The sequence below is a fragment of the Protobothrops mucrosquamatus genome, unplaced genomic scaffold (genome assembly GCF_001527695.2).
Source record: "Protobothrops mucrosquamatus isolate PMUCROS unplaced genomic scaffold, P.Mucros_1.0 scaffold479, whole genome shotgun sequence".
NCBI classification, from domain to species: Eukaryota; Metazoa; Chordata; class Lepidosauria; order Squamata; family Viperidae; genus Protobothrops; species Protobothrops mucrosquamatus.
The window spans coordinates 942685-969354 of NW_015386799.1; the positions used below are offsets into that span (position 1 = coordinate 942685).

At 40.3% G+C, this 26670-nt stretch overlaps 1 protein-coding gene across 1 annotated transcript in view; it reads left to right on the plus strand.

The window, feature by feature from the left end:
* Window positions 1-25217, plus strand: part of ASCC1 (activating signal cointegrator 1 complex subunit 1) — a 111138-nt gene extending 85921 nt beyond the window's left edge. The window contains exon 10 of the mRNA XM_015816668.1: window positions 24795-25217. Coding sequence (XP_015672154.1) covers window positions 24795-24911 — 117 coding nt within the window. The 3' untranslated portion in view covers window positions 24912-25217. The remainder of the gene's footprint in view (window positions 1-24794) is intronic.
* Window positions 25218-26670: the final 1453 nt, after the last annotated feature.

A 26670-nucleotide genomic window follows, 5' to 3' on the forward strand; every position in this document is an offset into this window, starting at 1 on the left:
TTCCTTCCTTCCTTCCTTCCTTCCTTCCTTCCTTCCTTCCTTCCTTCCTTCCTTCCTTCCTATCTTTTGGGCCTTGCAAAGTCCACCAGAAATCTTTGAAACTGATCAAAGTAAGGCTTAAATATCTCAGCTTCCCCATTCCCTCTTCTGGATGTTTTTGCATCTCTTCAGGCAAATCTGTTCATGTTTCTTATGCTTGTTGCCTACATGACAAGTGACTTAAAGGTAGTCATTTGTCCTGGCTTGCCCGGGCTTTCAAAACTGAAGCTGCACGGCTGCTCTGCTAAGATCCTGGCGCAGTATTAGCCCTGTGATTTATTATAGCTGTTTCAAGGCTTAAAAATCAAAATATAGCATCACATCTGGATAGAAGAGAAGGTACGCTTTCTCAAATGCCTTAAGCAGCATTGTCATGGGCTTTTTATGAGAAAGACAGGTGCAAAATCTTGTTGAATATTTTCCTGTTTTATTATCACAGCAAATAGTGAAGAGCAAAACCAGATGGATACTATGCTATCCATTTGCCCTGATTAGCTCTGCCAGTTTAATATACAACTAAGTATATATTATGTATTTATCTTTTTTATTATTTAGTTCCTCTAGTGCAGGGGTAGGCAACCTTGGCTCTTTTATGACTCATGGACTTCAACTCCCAGAATTCCTGAGTCAGCTATGCTGACTCGGGAATTCTGGGAGTTGAAGTCCATGAGTCATAAAAGAGCCAAGGTTGCCTACCCCTGCTCTAGTGTATTGGATTTATAAAATTTTATCTTTTTAATATTGTAAACCGCCCATTCGTTCCTTGGGGTACAATGGGCGATCAATACATTTAATAAATAATAATAATAATAATAATAATAATAATAATAATAATAATAATAATAATAATAATAATAATAATAATAATAATAATAATAATAATAATAATATTGATCCTGGGGTTTTCTATCTTCTGTTGATTTTTACTGATAATTGGCAGGAAAGAATGAAACTAAGCTTGAGGCTAAAAATGGATTTCAAAGGGAAGGTTTTTCTCTGCTGAACATTATGAAGCTTAAATGTTCTCTGCTAACATATGCATAAACTCTGTAATGTTGGCTTAATGTATATGTATGCCACTCTATTTCTAAAGTCTCTAACAATATGTTTATTGTCAATATTGTTAATGTTAGCCGTGGTGGTGCAATAGTTAGAATACAGGATCGCAGGCTGACTCTGCCTACTGGCAGGAGTTCGATCCTGACTGGCTTAAGGTTGACTCAGCCTTCCATCCTTCCGAGGTGGGTAAAATGAGGACTGTAATGTACTGTAGACGTTTCAAATTCTGTGTTCATTCACTTTGAGAGGGGGCAACTAAATTTCATTTTTGATGTGTGCCGTTGTGCCCACAGTAAAAAAATGACAATAATAATAATAATAATAATAATAATAATAATAAATTTAAAAATATACGGCGGGAAGAGGGTTGCCCTGAGTCCCGCCGCGTGTTGTATAAATTTTGTTTTGTATTTATGTAAGGGGGGGCTATTTTGGCTTAATTTAGTTTAAAATTTCAACACAGAGACAGCTTAACAATTTTCTATTTGGGGTTTATTTTAGGAGCCTAGGTCAGGTCCGCTTGCTGGAAGAGCCATGTCTTGAGGTTATAGGTTATCTTATCTTATCTTATTTTGTTTTACAATGCAAATTAGCACATGCATAAAATGAGGAAGTTAGAAAACAGTTTTTCCAGCTGATCAGCGCTTCTTCGGGCCTGTCAGTGGAAGCACCAGAATCAGTGCCGGGCTCCAGCTGGAGCTCGGCGCTGATCCTGGTGCTTCTGTTGAGCCCAGAAGAAGCGCCGATCAGCTGGAAATGTTGCAGCATCTCCAGGGTCTTGTGATTTATATTCAGATGCTTGGCGACTGATTCATATTTATGACGGTCACAGTGTCCCAGGGTCATGTGAAGTGACCAAAACCTGCTGCAACCACCCAGCAGACGGGGGGAATAAAAAAACAAACACCCCCCACCACACCCCTGCTGCCAATCCTCAACAGAAATGCTGACAACAATGAAAACCTTGGACAGGAGGAAGAGTGCCGCTGGGTGGGTAGGCAGGTGTCTTGCTCGGCTGTGGCTTGGGGTACACTTTTTTCAGTGCCATTGTGACTTCTAAGAGTCACTAAGCGAACTGTTGTAAGTCGAGGACTACCTGTACTTTATCACTTTTTTCCTTTTTTTTTTTTTTTGGGTCAAGTTTTTGACACCTTGCTAGGCGACTGGTGGTCCTCGGATGTTGCCATATCCTAAAAGTGGTACAATGGGTGAAAAGGTTGAAAAGCCCTGGTCTGGACCCATCTTAAGTTACCTGTTCTTACAACTTCTCCATCTAAGTTCTTCTTCAGAGTACTCTTTTTTAGAAAAAAACCAAAAAAAGACCCCACATTTCTTCACCAACTCAGCAGCCCTCTTTCTTTCTCCTATGGGAAAATCTTCTTCTGGACACCTAAGCTGCCTCCTACTCTTGGGTTTTTATCAATTCATTGAAACAAGTGTTGGGGTGCCCACCTTCATGCCTCATGTGACACATGTTCTTGTGACATGCATGATTTAGGGAAGCCTCACTTTGACCTTTGGCAAACTATAGCTAAAATATTTTCATTTAATGTTCTCTATCCCCACCTTACCTCATGAGTTCAGTTTCATCCTTATTCTTCCCTTCAAGGAGCCAAAATCTTAACCAAGCTTTGATGACTTGAAAAAGCAATAAATGTTTCCTTCAGCTTGCTTGCATTTCCTTGTTGATATTATTTCCTTATCTTTTTTTTTATTAAAAGTTTTATAAAAGTTTTACAATATAATTACCCCCCTCTCCAAAACCCTCCCTCCCCCCTCCCCCCCACTTCCCAGAGCTAATCACAGGGTTAACAATAAGATAATCATATTCTAACTAACATTAATCAATTATTAGAATAACAAGTCTGTAAAATCCTTTAACTCTCTTTGTAACATAAAATATACTAAGATTAGACACAATAATAATAATATCATATTAATAATTAAAAATAAAGATAAATAAACTGTATAACTATATAACAACAATAATACTCTAAAATTCATTCAAAAACCAAATGGAACTTTTTGGTCCCATATTTCTTCTCAATATAATCTATCCATCTTCTCCAAACCGAAATATATTTATTTCCTTATCTTGAAATAAAATAACTACTGTCCCACAACTTTTATTTTCTTCTGAATCTTCAGCCTTATGGACTATGAACACAGATCTAAAAGGACATAAATAAATAACAGTAAGTATATTTACCACAATGGAAGATGGTACTGAATTTAAGACACATGCACACATATCTCCATGGGAGATTACAGACAAAAGATCATCTGTCATCATTATTGTATCATATTCTCAGATGACTGTCCCGTTTTAAAGTTACATTATCTGGGGAAATAACATTGACTTTTATTTTCAGGAAATGTAATAAAAGATTGGTTTTTTTCTGTGATACTTTTATTAAGTGTTTGTGAGAAAAGAAAAAACAAGAAAAGAGGAAAATGGCAAAAAAAGGAGAATAAAACAAAATAAGATAAGATAAGATAACCTTTATTGTCATTTTTTTTACTGTGGGCACAACGGCACACATCAAAAATGAAATTTAGTTGCCCCCTCTCAAAGTGAATGAACACAGAATTTGAAACGTCTACAATACATTACAGTACAATGCAAATTAGCACATGCATAAAATGAGAAAGTTAGAAAACAGTTTTTATTTCTCTCTGTGTGTCTCTTTCTCTCCCTTTCTCTCTTTAAAAAATTTTGGTATTTTAATTTATGTTAAATATGATCTGCCTATCTATTTTTCCCTTTTATTAGCATCTCTGTGTGTGTATATTTGTTGTGTATCCTGTGTATATGTGTTTATGTGTATGTGTATATATACACCTTGACTTATGCTTACACACAATTGAATGTTAATAACAACACTACAGATATCATTGTATTAAAACAATACAATGCATCAAAATTTTAACAGTGTAATAGAAAAGAAGATAAATAAAAATAAACAGATTTTGCAATCTTCATAGAATTGAATAAGATTAAATTTGTTAGATAAAAATCTTAAATATTGCCTTTGACATAAATGAATATGTTATATTTTTTTTAAAAAAATGCAGATTGTTAATACTATCCAAGTAATAATGGAACAGCAGTTGAAGATAGTGGAAAAAATAAGTGAGAGAATTATGGTAATTTCTATTCAAACAGTAAGATCTATCCTTATTTAATTGACCGATGAAACTTAACATACTAAGACTTTACATTAAGAGAAACCTAAAGCATTTGGTTTTAAAATAGTTTGTCGGAGCCTACCAATTAGGAATATTGTTTTAAATTAGAATATTGTTTTAAATTAGAGGGTTCTGCAAATGCAAATGCAGAACGCTCAAACAGAAAAAAAAATACTACCCAGTCTTAGTTCTATCATATTGGCTGAAAAATATGAAATTGAAAGCCCAAGTAATTTCAACAGCATCAGATTGAGAAAGTTTTCAAAAAAGCCTCAGTGATTTCTACTTTATCCCAGGATGATGGGATATTGTGGAATGCCTCCTTTAGCTGATAACTCAGAACACCAAGTGTAGCTTTTGATCAGAAAAACAGTGTACGCCCCCCCCATTGTGAAGACACACCTAAGTGTGTTCCCACCTTTCAGCAGTTATGGAAACACAATGGGTTGCTCACTTTGCCTTATCCTGATACTGCCATTTATCATGTGAAGGCTATTAGAATATTGAGAAACAAATGGGTATCAAATTGGGATTGCAAATTAAATGGTTAATTCAGCTAGATATCAGGAAAATGTTTCTAATAGTAATGACTGTTGTGACAGTGAATGAAGTTGCCTCAAAATCTCCTGTACTGGTGGAGTTTCAGCAGAAGCTAGAAGGGTCAACTGTTGGAGATGCTCCAGTCAAAGGTTGAACTAGCATTGATCATCTAGCATTAGACTGGATGATCTCCAGGGTTTCTTCCAATGCCTACTTACGTTATTTTGCCAAACTGAATTTCCCATTGCTCAGAGCACAGAGGGATTATTTTGGCAGCAAAGTTGTCTGAGCCACTTTTGTTTAGAATAAGATGTATAATTTTATTTAGAGTATCTTCAACTGATGCTTTAGATGTTAATATTGATGCTCTGATGAGTTTCCTTTTGGGGCATATTGATAATTCCTACAGTGATGAAGATTATTAAAGCTTTTTGTCCTTTAAAAATCCTTACTCTGGCAAGCATAGCCTTTTTTCCTTTCATTAATATAAACCTGGCATGTGCAGTAGATTCTGAGTTTATGGGAGAATATTTTGGTCTTAGATACATCTAACAGGAAACCCAAGAGGACATTATTTCTAATTTATTTTTGTCAACTTTCTGCCATTGAAAAAAAATTATCTAGGTTATAGGGCTTATGGGGGAAAAAGAAATATTCTTTTAAATCCTGGAAAATTAAGCAAAATGTTATCCAAATCTATGTATTCGGGATGAAGATTATGAACTTGCTTAGCAGATTTATTACAGGTAGTCCTTGACTTACAACAGTGCATTTAGTGACCTCTTGAAGTTACTGGAAAAAGTGACTTATGACCGTTTTTCATGCTTACAACTGTTGCAGCATCCCCACGGTCACATGATCAAAATTCAGACACTTGGGAACTGACTCACATTTATGACCTTTTCAATGTCCCGGGGTCATGTGACCACATTTTGCATATTAATTTAACAACTGCCGTGATTCACTTAACAACTGTGGCAAGAGACATTGTAAAATGAAGCAAAAATTCACTTCACAAATGTCTCGCTTAGCAAAAAAAAAATTGGGCTCAGTTACGGCCGTAAGTCAAGGACTACCTGTGTAAGATTATGTAAGATTCCTAGCACCCAGGCTATTTAAAAGGATAGATAGCAGAGCTTAGTTCTTTTGAAGCACTCTAGCTATAACCTCATTGTTAGACCTTGCATTGTTAGATGTTGTGAGGTGACAATTACTAACACCACGTGTTGTTAGAGCCTGAATGGTTGATTGACTTTAGATTGGATATTATTTAGAGCAGGGGTGTCAAACTCAATTTCATTGAGGGCCGCCTTGTCCTTGGGGGGGGCAGGTAGGTGTGGCCAAGGTGGGCATGGCCTACTGGGTGGGCATGGCTGGAGTGGGTGTGGCCTACTGGGTGGGCATGGCCAGCTCTACATCGTTCGCATCAAGGATGCCTGTGGGGGCCTGGGCAGGAGTGGGACAGATCTGTGGGTCTCTGTCAGAAGGGGGTGGGACCAGGGCAAGCGCCAGGGCATGGTCCACTGGAAGAGCCTGCCGAAACCCCTCCCCCGGAGCCCATCAAGCTGGATATGTGAAGTAGGCAAGGGCCATTTGCTGGCCACTTCCAGGCAGTGGTGCATTTCTTCATTTCTCACAAAGGGTGACACCTCCCCAGCATGCATCCAGAAGACGGGGCCGACGCGACAGGGGCTAGTTCCTCACTGTTTCCAGACGGCCTTGTGGAGCTAAGACTGAATGCGTTTCAGCATAGATGGCCACCACAAAATTGTACATTGGCTCCTGGCTGGCCTGGGCCAGGGCCAAGGCAGCGGGGGCCATTCCCTCACTGTTTCCAGGATGGCTTCGTGGGCCACATGAAACCACTTCGCAAGCCGCATCTGGCCCCCGGGCCTTGTGTTTGACATGTCTGATTTAGAGAAATGAAGATGGCCCCCACTGTGGAATCTATGTGTAGACAAAGCTGTTGAGATAGTCTCAATAGCAGTGATTTTTGCATGGTCTTTCCTTTCTGTTCCTTCCAATGAAAGCTAGGACTACAACAAATCTTGGATGTTGTAGGGATGGGTGTTATTTTCTTCAAAGTCCTTTGGAGAGGAAATAGAGTCTTCCTTTCTTCCTTCCTTGAGGCAGCAAGCTTGTTGTTAATTAAGGGACACTTACAATTCTGTCAGAATCATGGTGAGATAGGAAGGAGACAAACCATTGTCCTTCCTTCCTTCCCTCCCTCCATTTTCTCCCTGTTAAGCACACTATTTCTCAGTCACTTCTTTCCTTTGGTGATCATTTCCAAAGTAATTGATTTTTTTCTTCCTCATCTTGACTTTTTCTTCCTTCATAGTAATATCATGACCACCTGGATTATTTTCTCAATAAGCCAGTGTTTCTCAACTATGGCAACTTTAAGATGTGTGGGCTGGGAATTGAAGTCCACACATCTTAAAGTTGTCAAGGTTGAGAAAGTGCATTAAGCAAAACAAGAAGCTAAAGTGCAATAAGCTGAACAAGTTCCCCCATGTGGTAACCTATACCCCAGAGTTGACCAATTCCCAATTTGTTTCTATCTTTGCTTCCCTAGTATTTATTTGAATTAATTCAACCTAGTGTGTAGTGTAGTGTGTTTGTGTATTTATTTACTGAAAACTTCATATGACTTCCCATCTTCTATATCAATTTTGAGCAGCTAACAACAGAAAGCCAGAGCAATATAATAAAACTTCTAGTACTCAAAACAAAAGACACAAAATTAAAATAATAGTACAATAATCAAAGCACCCTAAAACTCAATTGCCCATGCTCCATCTGCTTGGGGCAATCTGGCATTCTAACCTAATGCCTGGAGGAAAATCCAGAATTTGGGACTCTCTGGATATCAAGAGGGAAGCTGATCCATTATGTAGGTACTACAACAGAGAGAGCACAAGTTCTTGATCCAACAAGATGGCGTTGTTTAATATAGGGGACCTGAGCACACCCAACCTGTGAGAACTAGTGCAAGGGTCCCCAACCTATGGTCCGCGGCCTAGGAACAGGCCACCGGCTCGTGGCCAGCAGGCCCCAGAAATGGCTGGCTGGTGTGTGCATGCATGAGCGTGCATCCCCCCCCCACTCGTGCTAGTGTCCGCAATTCCATTTGCACATGCGCACAGGCGCAAACAGGGATGCTACTGCGGGGCGGGTGTCTGTAGCCCGTTTGCACATGTGCTGCTAGCCCGGGTCATTTGCGTGGCTGTTTGCGCATGCGAACGGGGCTGCTAGTGCTGTGCCAGTGCGCGTGGCCCCGTGCGCGCGCAGGTACGCACACCAATTTTGAAGCTGCTCTCCTTCCCTCCGGTCCTTGAGCCCAGAAAGGTTGGAGACCTCTGATCTAGTGGAACTGGCAGAAACTATCGGAGACAGGTGTCCCTCAAGTAACCTGATCCTGTGCCTTGCAAGTCTTTAAAGGTGATAACCGGTACCTTGAATTGCACCCAGGAGACTCCTGATCCAGGAATGGGCACTTGTGGCACATGATAGAAATTTGTGCAAAAACTCCTTAGCCGTACCTGCCACCTGTCCTTGAATCTAAGACAATTCGCAAATTATGTACCAACTTTGGGGAAATGCTACTACCTCATTAAGATTTAACGATTAAAAAAAAAAAACCTGGATCCCGCAGGGGTGGCGGGGGATAGCACAGAAAACCAAAACTACTCTACCTCACTAGGACTGAGTTCCCTTCAAAACCTCCAGAGACTGAATTAGCACCTTAATGGTTTTTTCCCTCCAATCTTTTTAATTGAATATATTAGCAGATAGAAACATACAACGAAGAAAACAGGGGTTGCATATAAATTGGATTCAGAGATGATAGTTCCCACTTCTGAGATCAAAACAACTCATATCTTTTTGTGTCATAGGATATTAAAAGAACAAAAAAGTGCATTTAGCCAGATGCAGGATTCAAAAAAATCCTTATGGGATTGGGGGATCAACAAATAAAAGTAAGTTTAACTAAGACTTCGCATGTTATAATATCAATGACAGATTAACTTCCATCTGAGTGAAGAAAAATGATACTACAACAGCCCTAAAGGGCCCGAATATGGAAAAGCGATTTATCCCGTTCCCTTTTTTTTTTGGTCTGGTCGTGATATAAGATGTAGAATAGGAGAAAAATGAACTAAAAGGAATAGAAAACTCCACAGGTACATTTAATACATACCTGTTAGTTTGTCAGCTAACATCCATGAATGTCTTTCTTATCGAAAATCACATTAAGTATGTGAAGTAGAAGGTAACCTATTAAACCAATGGAAAATCAGAAGATTAATTTGTATTCCCCAAGGCCTTTTTCTTAGCTGAGTTTGAGAGGAAGAAAAATTTCACCTCTTCTTGCCCTCATTTACTTACCTGTGATCTTCGGTCCTTCTTATTATTTGAAGCCTGGGGGAATGAAGTGATGTGATAATAAAAATAGAAGTCCTGAAATGAAAATAAGAATTTTTTTAGAAAAGGCATGCTTATCCCTTAAATCTTACAGTATGTTTGTGATTAATAGGCGGCTAGCTACTTTTCCAAAAAATCAATTGTTTTAGCAAAGTTTTCTGTGCAGGAGAACGAAGCCAAATATGCTTACTGTCTCTTTTATTCTCAGACTCCTATTTTTATGTATTCTAAAAGCACCCGTATTCAGGTACCAGATAACTTCCGACGGTTCATTTTTCTAAATAATTGTATAAGCTTTGGCCTACCATGCATTTTTATAGCTGCAACTCTTTGTTGCTAATTAAACAATAGGGCTGGCTTAGAAGTACATTCATTCTGATTCTGTATTTTTTCCTTTATGACTTGCAAGGGTATAAGGCAGGGGTCGGCAACCTTGGCTCTTTTATGACTCATGGACTTCAACTCCCAGAATTCCTGAGCTGGCTCAGGAATTCTGGGAGTTGAAGTCCACGAGTCATAAAAGAGCCAAGGTTGCCTACCCCTGGTATAAGGAGAGAGAAGAGAAAGGGAGTTGGATGAATGAAAGCAGCATTATGTCACAACTCCCTTCCCTTCTCTACCTCTGTTGCAATGTCATGCATGTGTCATGCCCCAAAGGTGTAGAACTTATAGCCTGGTGCCATCACATCGTTTTCTCCTTTCTTGTAAAATCAGCAAGGTTTTGTAGGAGCTGGCAATTATGATTGAGCTCAGCAGAAAATGGATGATCAGAACGTCAAGTGACTGATGTCTGGGAAATTACAAACTCACCTCTTATCCAGGGCTGGTCTTTTTAAATCAACAATGCCCTTTAAAAGTTGAAGTGCTCCCTTGAATTAAAGTTCAAGGCTGTTAAGGCCATTGTTTAATTGTGTATGTGTGCATGAGAGAGAGAGAGACAGAGAAAGAGAAGGAAGGAAGGAAGGAAGGAAGGAAGGAAGGAAGGAAGGAAGGAAGGAAGGAAGGAAGGAAGGAAGGAAGGAAGGAATTTGAAAATTCAGGCACCCTATTTGAACCATGGTAGCAGAGTTGATATGATGACCCACAATTCAAGGATGCTGGAATACTGTTTTATGAAACATTGTATGAAATCTTAAGACAGGATTGTTTCTTAAAACCAGGTGTTAGGAATTCCTATGAAGAATAAGGGGAACAAGTACACCATTCTTTCAATCTCTGTATTGTATGACATTTGGCAATGTAAAAGCATATGTCAAGTGCAAGAAATCAGAAACCAAGTTTGTTCAAAAGTGTACAAGTTTAATCCATGCTAGCTCATGACAAGAATCTGAACTACTAACGGTCAAAGCAGATTGGTGGTAGATAAGAGTCAATGGAATTCAAGGAGGGCTGGACTTATGGGCATGAAGGGAGTCCAAACTGATGACATGCTTGACCCCTCCCTTGGGCTCAGCCTGGTCATCTCCCACAGCACTCTGTATATTGCAAATTCCAGGCAGAATCATAAGAAACATACCAAGGAAAGATGCATGTTATGTATAATCATTGATGGTGCAAAGGGCAGTTGTGGTTTAAGGTACTCTGTATATATCTGCATTTTGAGGTTGAAAATAGCAGTTTAATCCTATCAATGCTCCACTGATTCATAGCTTGAAACCTTGCAGTGTATTAATGGCAAACAAAAATGGGGAAATACAGATTTTGTTTTCTCTTAGAACACTTTTCTTTAGCGCTAACATAAGACAAACAGAAGAGAGATCTCATTGTCTTATCTGTAACTTTTGACTTTGACGCTCGTGGCCATCGCATATCGTATTACAGCCACAGTCCAAAATTTATTTCAGTCCTTGTTCAGAATGCAATGAAACTACTGTATTAGTTGTTAAAATAAATGTAATCAAATAATAATAAAATAATAATGCACATAATAGGCCCCAACTACACTCTCAATTTAAATGTCTTATTAAAGTCAATCCCTGCGGGGGCTTCAACTATGAAATAAGCCCTTGCAGCTACAAAACAGATTTTTGCAAATAGAAATGTAATTTTAGACTAAGTCTCTCTTAGCAAAGAGAAATTGGATAGAAAATTTATCTGAGTGACTTTGAGAAGCAGAATAAAATTTGCAGTTCAGAATGTAGAGCTATATTAACTTGATTGAGTCTCATCCAAATTACATGGGAAGAGTCCCCAAGGAACTGAAGTTTCATAAAAACCAGCCTTCCAAAAAAATGCCAAGCGTACAGTGCTGAAGGAAACTCTAGAACAGGGGTCTTCAAACTTGGCCCTTTTATGACTTTATTACCATAGGAGAACTGTAGATTTCTAGGGTTGGAATGAATGTTAGAGAACATCTGATCCAGTGTCCCAGTCTGAATAGTAAAGGATCCACTACAACAGGGGTCTTCAGACTTGGCCCTTTTATGACTTGTGGACTTCAACTCCCAGAATTCCTCAGCCAGGCAGGCTGGCTGAGGAATTCTGGAAGTTGAGGTCCACAAGTCATAAAAGGGCCAAGTTTGAAGACCCCTGCTCTAGAAGGTGCCATCAATTTTGGGGATAAGTAAATAAGATAAGCTTTTGGAGCAGATCTTCGGAATTCTCTAAGATGTTGAAAAGTCTTTGAAGTTCAACTTAAATGATTCTGAATGCTATGTCTCAGCTCATCTGTTTGATCCCCTCCCTAATCTTTTCTGATTGTGAAGGTAATAGATATTCAGGTGCAAGACCATAGAAATGCAAATGACATCTGATGCTCTTCTATCATGTAGAGATAATATAACCAGAAGGATTCTCATTGGTGCTAGAATAAGCCTTAGCCAGGCTCTCAAGATAATTGACCAAACATTGTTGTCAGTTTTGGGCAACCTGGCCTCTTGGCTTAGAGCCATATTAAGAACATATTTGGGTGACTTGAAACATCTAAAAATTGGACATTTTTAAAGGGGGCATCACTGAAATGAGGTCCCAACTGCACCTCATAAGATAATGGTGTAATTTATTCGTTACAAAAAGTTTGATATCTGATAAAATTCCTTCCCAGCTTTCGATTGAATCTTAATGTTGCTGTTGCCCCCTTTATTTTTTTGAGCCATATATTTAATGTGAGCAGTTTCCTTGGAAATAACTAAATATTTAAAACATGTGATTTGTTCTGTGTCACGGATGTCTATAACCAGCTGTGGAACTTTGTAGATTGGAAAAAAACACATGCTTTGTTTTGTAATATTTCATAACTAAATGGCTCTTCTTGGTAATGTTGAGCAAGGGCCTTAAGGCAGGGGTGTCAAACGCAATTTCATTGAGGGCCGCATCAGCATTGCAGTTGCCCTCGGGGGGGCAGTGGGTGTGGCCAGGGTGGGTGCGGCCTACTGGGTGGGCGTGGATGAAATGGGTGTGGCCTACTTGGTGGGCGTGGCCAGCTCTACATCATTCACGTCAAGCGTGCCTGTGGGGGCCTGGGCAGGAGTGGGACAGATCTGAGTGTCTCTGGCAGAAAGGGGTGGGACCAGGGCAGAGCCCATCAAGCTGGTTATGTGAAGTAGGCGAGGGCCATTTGCTGGCCACTTCCAGGTGATGGTGCATTTCTTCATTCCTCACAAAGGGTGACACCTCCCCAGCATGCACCCAGGGTGCGGGTCCAACCCGGCAGGGGCTGGTTCCTCGCTGTTTCCAGACAGCCTTGTGGAGCTAAGACTGAATGCATTTCAGCATAGATGGCCACCACAAAATTGTACATTGGCTCCCGGCCGGGCCAGGACCAAGGCAGTGGGGGCCGTTCCCTCACTATTTCCAGGATGGCTTCACGGACCACATGAAACCACTTCGCGGGCCGCATCCGGCCCCCGGGCCTTGTGTTTGACATGTCTGCCTTAAGGGATCTAACCTTGTCTAGGTCAGTGACAAGATGACAGCGTCATCTGCATAAAAGAAAATGAAAGATATTTGTCTGCACGTTTGGGGGAATGCAAAACTGTCCCCTGACGATTCTGATGACAGAATTTATATAAATATCAGGAATAAGGAATCAAAATATAACCTAGTTTTACCCTTTCAAGGAACTCTCCAGAGTGACTACATTTCGTTTTCAGGCTTGTATTATCGTATCATTTGGGTATCAACAGTAGCAGATCAATAGTAGAGTTGTTAAGTTTTCCCCATTAAAAGGTAAAGGTTTGTTTCCCTTTTCCAGTCATGTCCAACTCTAGGGGGGTGTCATCTCTGTTTCTTAGCTGAGGGAGCCAGTGATCGTGTGGCCAGCAAGGCTATACGCCAAAGTTCATAGAACGCTGTTGCCTTCCCACCAAAATGGTACCTATTTATCTACTCAACATTTGCATGCTTTTGAACTGCTACCCGTAGGTAGGCAGGAGCTGGGGGAAGTAACCCTGAGCTCATCCAGTTGTGCGGCCTCAGGTTTTGAACTCAGGCTGTCAGCTTTCCAGCTGACAAGCTCAGGGTCTTTAACCGCTGAGCCGTTGCTGTCCCTTCTCCATTAAAGGATCCTCTAAATCAGTCCTGAAATCCACCAAAACAGCAGATGAGACGTTTTTCTGCATGTGTATTTTCCCACCAAACATTGCAAGAGTCAAGTGGTAATCTATAGTAGATTATCTGCTCTGAAGGCCTCTACAGCATTCATCTTCCAATATATTCTCCTGCACTAAGCCAATTACAGAGTTTCCAGTTCCAGTTCCTGGATTTTAATTTGCTAATTATGTTCAATATTGACTTAAAAGTCTTTAGCTGGCAGGATCGTTGCTATAACCTTTTTTTTAAAAAACAGAAAAAACAAGGACATTAGCTATACCCCAAACCTATGTGCAGCATGCAGTATATGCTAGGTTGGCTATGTAGACAATAATCCTAAAAAGCAGGAGCTAACCAGTCTCTGTTTGATGTTGTGAGCTCTGCTAGAATGAAATGATTATCAGGAGCTCGATTTCATTTTAATTGGATGATTTAATGGCTTGTTCTCTGTTCACTATTTTGAAAGCCACCATTGAAAGTGAACCAGTGATAGTCAAAGGTATTAGCACAAGTTTCTCCAGATAGAATATCGAAGTATTGTTCCCATGCCCACATATAACAAGGCATTCATGATAGACTGGGGTCAAGGTGTCCTCAATAACCCACAATGACCTGCCAAAAAGATGGGTTATCTTTATCTTTGGCCATTTCAATAGGTCCCTGCCCCATTAGTCCTAGAATAACTCTTCTCTTCTCTTTCAATGCAGTTCTGTAACACCTTTTAGATTGAACCATATTTCGGCCATTACTGATTCGTAGATTTCATTTTCTATCATTTAAAAGAGTCAAGCAGGCCTTTTTGGGGGCAATCACACAATCATGATCAAACCACAATCAAAAGCAGGATGGTATGGAATAACCTGGCATCTGTCTTCACCACGTTTCTGAATCATCATACGATCTATAGTTCCAATATATGTTTGTCAATTGGACAAGTGCAATCTATCCCTAAAGCAAAATACTGCTTTTTTGTGAGCCAACTGGCGGTATCTTTTTGTGAGTCAGCTGGCTGTAATTGTGAAAGCAGAGGGCTTGGAAGTCAGGCTATAAAAAAAAATCATAAAATAATCTACAGCTGAGAGTCACTGGCTAGATCAAATTGAACATTGTCTCTGGTGAGCATCCCAGACAGGCAACACAATTCAAAGTTAATAGGTCCTGATATTTTACCATTGAACTTGGCATAGCCTAGCTGTATTAAAAATGTAGTGAAAATGCAGAAATAGGGGCATATTATTATGGCCCATTCTGGCAATAAAGTCACTTTTGATAAAGTTTGGGAAGTCTGAAAAGATACTACCACAGACTAAAATTACTCTCTGATAATTATGTGAGCAAGTTAATATAATTCTAAATAGTGCTCAATATATCATTATAGTTTTTGATTTGTGCAAGAAAATCTTCTAAGGGCAATGAATACCTCAGAAGTCCTCAAGTTATGTCTGGTCACTTAGCAACCATTTGAAGTTACGACAGACCCCCCCCTCCCAATATGAAATTTCAAAGTTACAATGCCCCCTTCTCCTATGTGATTGCAGGTTTGGGTGCTTTACAGTCCAGCTTTACAACCGTTTACAGTGTCTCGTTGTCATATGACCACAATTTGTGAGTGTTTTTTTGCCACTTTCTGGCATTTAGTCCCAAATTCCAGCAAAAAACACCCAATTGGTTAAAATCATTTGCCTAACAAATGACCACCCAACAAATGCTGAAAAATCAAGTCCGGTCTCATGATACATCAACTTACAATCACAAGAACGTATGACCACAATTCCAGGTTCAGTTTCAGTCATAAATGGAGGACTATCTGTACATAACAAGGATCTAAAATTCCTACATCACTGAATATCAAATCTTGTAAAACATACTCTAAAAACCAGACCATTGACCTGACAATCCCAACTCAAATGTGGCTTTCCTCAGTGGCAGCAGGGCTAAGGTTGGGGCTGAATACAGGTCGTCCTCGACACAACCACGACTGAGCCCCAGATCTCCATTGCTAAGTGAGACAGATGCTAAGGGAGTTCTGCCCCATTTCACGACCTTTCTGGCCACAGTTGTTAAGTGAATGACTGCAGTTGTTAAGCTAGTAGCACAATTGTAAAGTGAATCTGGCTTCCCCGTTGACTTGGCTTGTCAGAAGATCGCAAAAGGGATCAATCCCATGACCCTGGGACACGACAACCATCACCAATATGAGCCTATTACCAAGCATCCAAATTTTGGTCATGTGACCCTGGGGATGCTGGAATGGTTGAAAGTGTGAAAAATGGCCCCAAGTCACTTTTTTTCAGTGCTACTGTAACTTCGAACAGTCACTCAATGAATTAAGTCAAGGATTACCTGTAGAGCAGGGGTCCCCAATCCCCAGTCCGTGGAACGGCACCGGTCCGTGGCATGCCAGAAACCGGGCCGCACAAACAAGCAAAGCCCCTCCGGTCCGCAGAAAAACCTCTCTCCACGGAACCGGTCCCTGGTGCTCGAAAGGTTGGGGACCTCTGCTGTAGAGGGTCTATGACACTTCACCACAGCCATCTCGCCATGGCAACTCGCTGCAGGACAACTTGCCCCGGCCACTTCGCCACAGGACAGCTCATTGCTGGACAAAAGTTACAGCAATAACAAAGAAATGGTGGAATAGAATCATTAAAGAAAGGATGCAAAAGGAGGGACAGGATGAAATGTGATCGACAAAAATTAAAATATTTTTTTATTTATTTTAAATCATTAAATAGTATTATTAAATTGTTCCGCAGTGAGTTGTCCCGTGGCAAGTTGGCTGTGGCGAGTAGGCCGCAGTGGAGGGCTGTGGCGAGTTGTCCCCTTCCGCCCTGTAGAGGCGTGGGGTCAGTGGCAGCTGGCTGAGGCCTGCTGAAGGTCCCAAGTCTCTACTTCAGCCTCGGCACTGCTACTGACAAGCAAGATGAAGGTGATCGGCAGATGGAGGGAGTTGAAGTGCCCCTATAGTCTAAATGTGGGCTGGCCCAAATTTTGATCACATGACTGCAGGGGCAGTGCAACTTCAGACACAGGTCACAAGTCCCGTCACTCAACGCCATCATAACTTTGAACATTCACTGAAGGAATGGTTGTAAGTCGTGGACTTCCTGTATTCCGTACTTTATAAACTTACACAGCCTCAAGATAACATGGTAACCATTTCTGCTTCAGTGCCCAGTGCGGGAGGAACCTTCTATGCTGAGAAGGCATAAATGCAGGATCATGAGGACCTGTGAGAGCTCCTAATTTAAAATATATGGAAAATAAAAAACAGGCGTTGTCTTAAGTTCTTTGTCTGGCCATCAGATACAAAATATGAGCCCTGTGAAAACTGCTGGGCTCTACAAAAAATTACTGTCTCAGTATTGCATTTAATCAAAGTGACCTTTATGTAAAACAACTCTGTCCCATCCGTGTGTGTGTGTGTGTGTGTTTGTGTCTGCAGGGATATTTCCACTGTAGTAGTTTACCTAGGTCCTAGGAGATATTTTTATCTTTAGCCTGGAGAAACAAGCTGCATTCCACATTATATTTTATTGCTATAATTGTGTGAAACCATTTTCCCAAGGAATTGTCTAATCTTTCTTTCCCCCCTCCCCCTGCCCCTAAATTAAATAGCATGCTGGAACAATTCTTTTCTGAAAAGCCTTGCTGCCGTTTATTGTCGCTAAGTTTCACAAGAATAGAAATTCAAATCTTGATTGTGCAGGGATTCTAATTATTCCACTTTAACTGTACACCTCCCAACTTTTCCAACATGTAACCACCTATTTGTCAACGCTGCTAACATTGGATGTTCCCGCTTTGACAACTGGTGAAAATGCAGCCATTTTCTCTGTTCCTTTACAATGCTTTTCTTGCTTTAGAAATCAGGTGCAGCAAGGGGGGGGGGGGTTGGCATGTAAGCTTAGCTAGCCATTACATATCGCTGTGGTGGGAACCCAAGGACAAGCTGATAACAGTTTGGTGGGCTGTGGGATTAAGGAGAAAGCCCACACTTTAAGCTAATTGAGGAATGTGCTTTATGACAGTTTACTGGGGGTGGGAATTGCACTTCATTACTTTGTATCCAGGGGAGGGGAATTTAGTTTTTGGGTTCAACTATGTAGTGCCGATACTTTGTTTCCCGAAAAAATGATTCTTTAAGGAAAACAATGCCTCGAAGTTCTTTTGAAGGGTTTCATCTATCGGAACCATGACACTAGCCCCAAAACTGCCATTTTCTACCTTAATCACATTGGGGTCCTGAGCTCCAGTCACCGTCCCTAAGTCGAGGGATAGGCTGACAAAGACTCGGGGAAGATCTCAACATGGAGAAGGAAGAAGTGCCTGGATCCAGCACTCCGGACATGGCTGCCGCCTCAGCGGAGGGAGCACAAGTCAGCACACCGGTGGAGAAGGAATCTTCCCAGGCCCCTCATGTTGGAGCACTCACAACTTCTGGAGACAAGTCATTCCACTGTTTAATTGTTCTCACTGTCAGGAAATTTCTCCTTAGTTGTAGGTTGCTTCTCTCCTTGATTAGTTTCCATCCATGGCTTTTTGTCCTGCCTTCAGGTGCTTTGGAGAGTAGGTTGAAACCCCCCCCACCTTCTATGTGGCAGCCCCTGAGATATTGGAAGACTGCTATCATGTTACCCCTAGTCCTTCTTTTCATTAAACTAGCCATACCCAATTCCAGCAGCCATTCTTATATGTTTTAGCCTCCAGTCCCCTAATTATCTTGTTGCTCTTCTCTGTACTCTTTCTAGAGTCTCTACATCTTTTTTATAAGATGGTGACCAAAACGGGATGTAGTATTCCAAGTCTGGTCTTACGAAGGTATTATAGAGTGGTGTTAACACTTCATGTGATCTTGATTCTGTCCCTTTGTTAATGCAGCCTAGGTCTGCATTGGCTGCTTTGGCAACTACAGCACACTGCTAGCTCGTATTTAACTGATTGTTCACTAGAACTCCAAGATCCCTTTGGCAGTTATGTACTATTGGACCAGGTACCACCTATACTATACCTGTGCATTTGATTTTTCTTGCCTAAATGTAGAACCTTACTTTTTTCACCAATGAATTTCATTTTGTTAGATAGCACCCAAAGTTCAAGTCTGTCCAGATCCTTCTGTATCTTAAACCTGTCTTCTGGAGTGTTGGCTATTCCTGCCAGCTTGGTGTCGTCTGCAAATTTGATGAGTTCCCCATCTTTCCCCTGATCCAAATAATTGATGAAGACGTTGAAGAGCACTGGGCCTAAGACAGAGCCTTGGAGTACCCCACTATTTACTTCCATCCCTGTAGATGCAGTTCATTAAGGACTACATGTTGAGCGTGGTTGGTCAGCCAGTTACAAATCCATCTGGTGGTGATGCTGTCTAACTCACATATGATACATTGAATTGAAGAATATTCATTTTAATATATGCTGAAAATAAACACTGGAATTCAACATGAACCAGAACTAGAGTATTTATATTTCAGTCTTCTTTCTAACTTCCAAACTTTTTGGTTTAATTTATTTCCTTCATGATGCAGGCCTGTTGAAACTCTCTACCAAACACCACATCTTTTCTGGTACACTAGTGTGCTTAACTAAGTAGAATTGATTCAGGACATTACCATTTCATCTCTCTTGAGACCAAGTATTCCAGCCATACCTCTGCAGCTTCCAAGCATTTTGTGTAGCCAATTAAGTCTTTATATCTGGGCTTTTGGGTTTTATTTTATTTTTTTATTTTCTTTACTCTTTCTATCATAATTCTTTTAGCTCAAAATTAGCTTGAAGTCTCCTTGCGTGCTCTGCATGTTTGAGATCGCCTCAGATTACAAAAAGTATTGACATCTATGGGTTGCAAAGATCATTTTAAAATCTTTGTATCTTTCCTATAAGCACTTCATGATTGATTTTTTTTTTTTTTTTGCTCTTTGGGGGGGAAGGGGGAGGAATCATTGCCTTATAAAAAGATCCAGCCTTGTTTCAGTTTCTTCACTGATTGTGAGACACAAATGTTAATATTTAATTGAATTCAATCTTCTGCGCACATTTTTTTTTCTTGTGCATTGGCTGGTGTACCCCAAAATATCATAGAGTCAACAGATGCTTTCATTTTTTTAAAATTTTTTCTTCCAATGTGTCTTCTGGGCTTTGGGCTGAACAATTGATTCGAGTTTTCTTTTGCATATTTTACAATGACTTTGTGATAAAATCGGATAAAATATTTCCCTCTGGCAGTTCTCCCATACAGCTGCTTGCTGTTTCAGTGAAATTATATAGTGGACAGCTACTTCAGATCAGCCAAAATTTTCAGCAAGCTATTTTTAGTGATTCAGTGTGTTCTGACCAGTTTTCAGATAGTTCCACCAGACATTTTTCTTGGCTTTTCATATTTTGCCTTGACTTCAACAAATGCACATAAGTTCCATTATTTAACACCATTTCTCACAGTTGAAATTGCTACTTGGAAACATTTAGAGGTTTTTTTTTATAGCCCTGTCCTGCTTTGTAAGAGTGATTTATCTTAATTTTCAGCTGCTCAGACAACTGCTTAGAGGAGCTCATGTTGTTTAAAGTAGGTGGATCTGAGAAGCTAGTGAGGGGTCACAGTATTTGTTCTCTTGTGGAATTGTCTTTGAGTCCTTTGTAGGCCTCACAATTCGATCACTTTCTCGGTATTATTAGTCTCTTCACAGTTCAAAATAAAGCTGAATCACCTGGAAGGGTGTCCAAACCTGCTACATTCACTATTTGCTTATTTTTAAGCTGAAAACAACCACCTGTAATTAGCAAATACACATTCAGATTAGCAAAAAGATACCTGTTTAATTTGGTATCACATGAAGTTCGTGTCTGCTTCTATTCATTTAGGATTCATGTGGACATACAGCTTGATCAGCGGTGCTTAAATTTTTGCATGCAACTAAACGGGTCATATAGTAGAACATAAAAACAAATAGCCAAAACCAATAAAAAGCCATTTAAGATAATCAGTGTTGGGGAGAACTCAATTAACAGATATTTGAATTTCAGTACTGAGCTTGTCAGCTGGAAAGCTGACAGCCCTGGATTGAGACCCGAGAGCTGCGCAACGGGATGAGCTCCCATCCATGTCCCAGTTCCTGCCCCACCTAGCAGTTCTAAAGCATGCAGGTGCAAGTATATAAATAGGTACTACTTTGGTGGGAAGGTAATCGCATTGCGTGCGCCTTTTGGCGTATAGCCATGCTGGCCACATGACCACGGAAAATGTCTGTGGACAATGCTGGCTCCCTTGGCCAAGAAGCAGAGATGAGCGCCACCTCCCAAAGTCGGACATGACTGGACAGGGAGACCTTTACCTTTGCTTCAGTAGACAATCAGAGGGTTGTTAACTAGGAATGGATAGGGTGTAATGAAACTGTAGGCTTTTTCAAAGCCTCTGGGATGACTTTGAACTTAATGGCAAGAAGAGTTGGATAATAACCCATTTTGAACTAAGGGCTGGGAGACAGATGTAAAAAGGCAGAAGTACTCAGATGGAGTATGGATTTTTAAGCTTGTCTTGATGGGAAACTAGATTATTCAGCCTTTGTTGACCCTTGGCACAGCAACATTCAGCTGCGTTTGAAATTAATGCAGTTGTTCAAATATTTTCTAAAATAGTTACTTTCATTTTAAGGCCGAGCAATTTCCTGCTTCTTTAATGGAATGAAGAAAACCACTTGAATGTGATGGTTCTTCAAAGCAATATTACTGAGTTCTTACAATAATGTATTCCTGTATGTATGTATGTATGTGTGTGCATGTGTGTGTGTGTGTGTGTATGTATATATATATATATATATATATAAGCTATATTACTGCTATTTGGAAGAAGAGCATAGTGTCTCTGATTTCATTATTCTAACTTGGACAAACTAGCCATAGATGGATATAGGTGGTGGATACACTAAATGCAGATTAGTAATCTACATAAATTAGAAATATCTCTCCTTGCCCCATTACCTTCCTCCCCCACTGCCAAAACACCTACTCAATCTTGACTAAGCAAATTAAAGGTTTATTGTTGGATCTTGGTGCCAAAGTCCTATCTTCTTTGATGTACAGGCCTTCTTTGTGTAATCTGTAGGAGCAGTAATTAAACTTCTCTTGTGTAAGAAAGAGCTGCAATCAGATTTCAGCAGAAAGAAACCTTAAGAAAGGAGTATGTTGGTTGGAGAGCCGATAGCAACTATTACTTTTCTTTTTATGTCTTCCAGAGGGTTGTGTAAACAAGAAATGTGAAATGTCAGAAACAGAGATGATTAACTGATGGGCCATGGGCCAGATACTATTATGTGTAGCCCCTGGCAGCAATACTAATGCTCCTTGTAGATTTACTCATGCCTCCAGAAGTTGTGGTGTGCGCGTGGTGTAGCTCAGAGGTTAAGATGCTGGGCTTGTCAGCTGGAAAGCCAGCAGCCCAGGTTCGAGCACAACAAGATGGGGTGAGCTCCCGTCCTTGCCAACCTAGCAGTTTGAAAGCATGCAAATGTGAGTAGATAAATAGGTAGCACTTTGATGGGAAGGTAACAGCGCTCCATGATGACATGCTGGCCACATGACCACGGAATACAGAAGCCTGTCACGACCGAGTTATCGGAACTTTATCTCTACTCATGGTGGGAGATATCAACCGTTACTGATCGTCTCATTTTATGCATCCTTAAGGAATGAGGTCTTCATAACTTTACGCAAAAAGACCTAAAAAACAACAACAATAAGACAGAGAGTGACAAGTTTATTTGGATGGTAATTTTAATATCTGCCTGCCTTTCTTTGTCAGTGGGCAAATGTACAAAATCAGCAGGGGGTCAAATAATTTTTTCCCTCAACTGTACATACGGATGTACAAATATTTATTCATAATCTCATCATTTGTTTTTCTCAGATTCTTCCTCGCCAGTCACTTATAAATGTATATTACTAACTTTATATTAGAGCCTGACTAGCTAAACTGGTGAAGCGGGCACAGCAGCGCCTGCATTTTCTGTGCCGCATGAGAAAAGCACATCTTCCTTCCCCTGTCCTGACCACTTTCTATAGGGGGACAATCGAGAGCATCCTGTCATACAGCATCACAGTCTGGTTTGGAGGCATCATTGCTTCAGACAGGAAGACGGTGCAGAGAGTGGTGAGAATGGCCGAAAAGATCATTGGCAGCTCCCTCCCTCCCATCCAGGACATAGCACAGAAGCGCTGCTTGAGCAGGGTCCATAAGATTATCTGGGACACTACACATCCTTTTCACGCCCTGTTTTCCTTGTTACCTTCTGGGAGGAGGCTTCGTGGTATGCATAGCAGAACATCCAGATTCAGCCAGAGTTTCATTCCATACAGCATTAACCTTGCGAACTCTCAAGCTTCCTCCTTCCATTATATATTCAAGATGGACAATATTTAATATTTATTTGCTACGTATATGTAGGGATGTGGATCTATACATATGTTGTTCATAGTATGTTTAGATGTGTGTCATGTATGTGTTTTACTTTTGAGAGCGGGCAACTAAATTTCATTTTTGATGTGTCCCATTGTGCCCACAGTATAAAAATGACAATAAAGGTTATCTTATCTATGAAAACGTGAGGTGATGGACCCAACTCCCCTTAGAGACTGTCACGGACAAAAACCACGCATCTTCTAGCTGTTTAGCCTTCTTTTCTACACTTTTTCAAAAATGAATTTTTGGTCACGTAACGTAGGTTAATAGCTGTCAGCCAAGAGGCTGGGTTTGCCCTTTTCCTGCAATAGATCAAATGGAGCAAAAGTATTGTTGGTGTTCTGCTATAAATAAAGTTTCAGAAACTCCCATCCTGTTGGGTAAAAAAAAAAATATCCTGATAAGTAAAAAAAACACCCATGTTTACAAGTTCTTTCAATCTGAGACAGGGGAAGGGGAAAAGAAAATCATGGAACATGATTTAATGAAGAGGAGGACGAGGGGGGACATGATAGCAGTGTTCCAATATCTCAGGGGCTGCCACAAAGAAGAGGGAGTCAAGCTATTCTCCAAAGCGCCTGAAGGCAGAACAAGAAGCAACGGGTGGAAACTAATCAAAGAGAGAAGCAACCTAGAACTAAGGAGAAACTTCCTGACAGTTAGAACAATTAACCAGTGGAACAACCTGCCTCCAGAAGCGGTGAATGCTCCAACACTGGAAGTCTTTAAGAAGAGACTGGGCAGCCATTTGTCCGAAATGGTATAGGGTTTCCTGCCTAAGCAGGGGGTTGGACTTGATGACCTCCAAGGTCCCTTCCAACTTTATTATTATTATTATTATTATTATTATTATTATTATTATTATTATTAATAATAATAATAATAATAAAAATAATAATAAAAATAATAATAAAAATAATAAAAATAATAAAAATAATAATAATAATAATAATAATAATAATAATAATAATAATAATAATAATAATAATAATAATAAAAATAAAAATGCCAAATCCAGTCTGAACATCTGGCTGACTGTGCGATGATCCATAATAATAATCAATTATATGTGGGAAGATGGTGTACAGGGAACAGACACATACATACCCAGTACAGGTAGTCCTCGATTTAGAATAGTTCGTTTAGTGACTGTTCAAAATTACAACGGCGCTGAAAAAAAGTGACTTATGACTGTTTTTCACCGTTACGACCATCCCCATGATTGTGTGATCAAAATTCAGACAATTGGCGACTGGTTCACATTTATGACGGTTGCTGTGTTCCAAGGTCATGTGACACCCTCCCCCTTTTTGCGACCTTATGACAAGCAAAGTCAAAAGGGAAGCCAGATTCACTTAACAACCGGGTTACTATCTTATCAACTGCAGTGATTCACTTAACAACCGAGGCAAGAAATGTCGTAAAACGGGACAAAACTCACTTAACAAGCGTCTCACTTAAGAAAGAAATTTTGGGCTCACAATTGTGGTCGTAAGTCAAGGAGCACCTGTATACTCTTTTGAGGTTTATCATTTCATGAGTCCTCTCTCCTCTCTTTCAGCTCTTCGAGAACTTCGAATTTGGAGAAGTGCAGCTGAATTCTGTCTGTCTCTCACAGCGATTCTCCACTGACCACTCCGGTTACTACGCCTCGTCTGGGCAGCTCAATTTCTCCTGAATTGCAGACCCATCTGCCCCAATAGATTGCACATAATGAGATCCAGGAGTGTCTAGCACAGAAGGCCATAATGTGCCCTGCTATTAGATCAGGGGTCGCTCTGTCCTCCCCAATCAACCTTAGAACTTTGCCAATATCTGCACAAAACCTCCTGACCTAAGCTGAATGAAAGAAAATAGCTATGCAATCAAATAAGTTACTTTGATTGGCAGGTGTTTTGTTGGGGGAAAAAACAGCTGGAAATAAAGGCGTAATGGTACCTGCATTTGGAAAGCTGTAAATGTACAGAAATTACCCATTAATTATTTTTAATGGCTAACTTTTCAAATAAAAAAAAACCAACATTTTTTTTTGTGGCACTACAGATTGCTGTGAAATCCAAGTGTTTTGTAGCTTTCAAAACCAAACCACTCCCTCTGGTAACCTTGTGATAGTTTTTCCTTAATTGCAAACGGCAATATATTTGCATTACACACACCCCCCCCCAACAACAACAAAACAATATATCGATTTCACGACTTAGGCGGTTCCTAAGTACCACCAAATGTTGATTATTAATTTTGTACGTGTAATGTTTATGTTAATTACGTAGGTACCATTTATTTGATTAATTCTCTTAATTTAGTTTTGTATCAATGTTATTAACAGTCTTGTAATTGTCGGTCAAGTGAAACAACCATAATAGTAAAAATGATGGCAAAAAAATCATCACCAAAGGCCCTTTAGAAGAGTGTTCATTGTCATCTTCTGGAAAGGCATTAATGAAGATACCAATTTAATTTGTAAGGGGTGCCTGTTCCGTAGAACTGGGGCCATGAATGAGGAAGCAGCTTCTAGTTTCATTTCCCATCATTGAAAGTGAGGAGGAATCAGTAGCCTTTCCTGGAATTATCATGAAGGGTTGGAATGATTTGATTAGGAGAAGGTGACCTGTGTGCATTTAGGTCAAGGGTCTTCAAACTTGGCCCTTTTATGACTTGTGGACTTCAACTCCCAGAATTCCTTCCTCATTCTGGCTTTGGCTATTCTTCCTCCCACCAGGTCTGGTGGTGCCACGCTGTCACTATTGTTGTCACTCTAGACTTAAAGCTCCATACCAACCAGAAGGACACAGCTGAATCCTCAGGAGTCAGCTAGGCAGTGAGGGACCATCACCATGCTGTCAAGTACCTCCCAGCTCAGGTTCTTCCTTCAAGTTCCCCCCAGACTGAATGTCACTCCACAATTATTTCAGTAGCCCTCATTCAAATATGCCACATCTACAAACTCTGCCCTCTTCCTAACCAATCACACCATCTTCAATTTCTCTGTTTTGTACCCAACGGTCATATTCATAGCTCTCTATTAAACATTAAACAGTATAATAAAGGCTGATTCATGTTTATAGCTGAAACAATTACCACAATTCAGATAATACTTTTGCAAAGAGCCCTGTTTCTGTGGGTGGGGACCGGGCTTTGTAGGGATCAGAAGTGCACACATCTGCTTTATGGTTTTGGAAGTCCATATCCAGAAATATGATAATACTTAAGTGAACAGTCCAGCCTAGATTACACGTTTGAAGGATCTGCTTCCACGATCACGAACATCGCTTCTTCTATGAATATCAGCCTTGTGGCTTTCATCTTGAAACCATCAGTCGGCTGTTTTACATGAATTCTAGTAAGTCATTTCATAATCACGTATAGAGTGAAGAAACGGGGTAGGGAAATAGTTAAAAGAGATACAAGAATAAGTACAGAGAGAATGCCTGAAATTT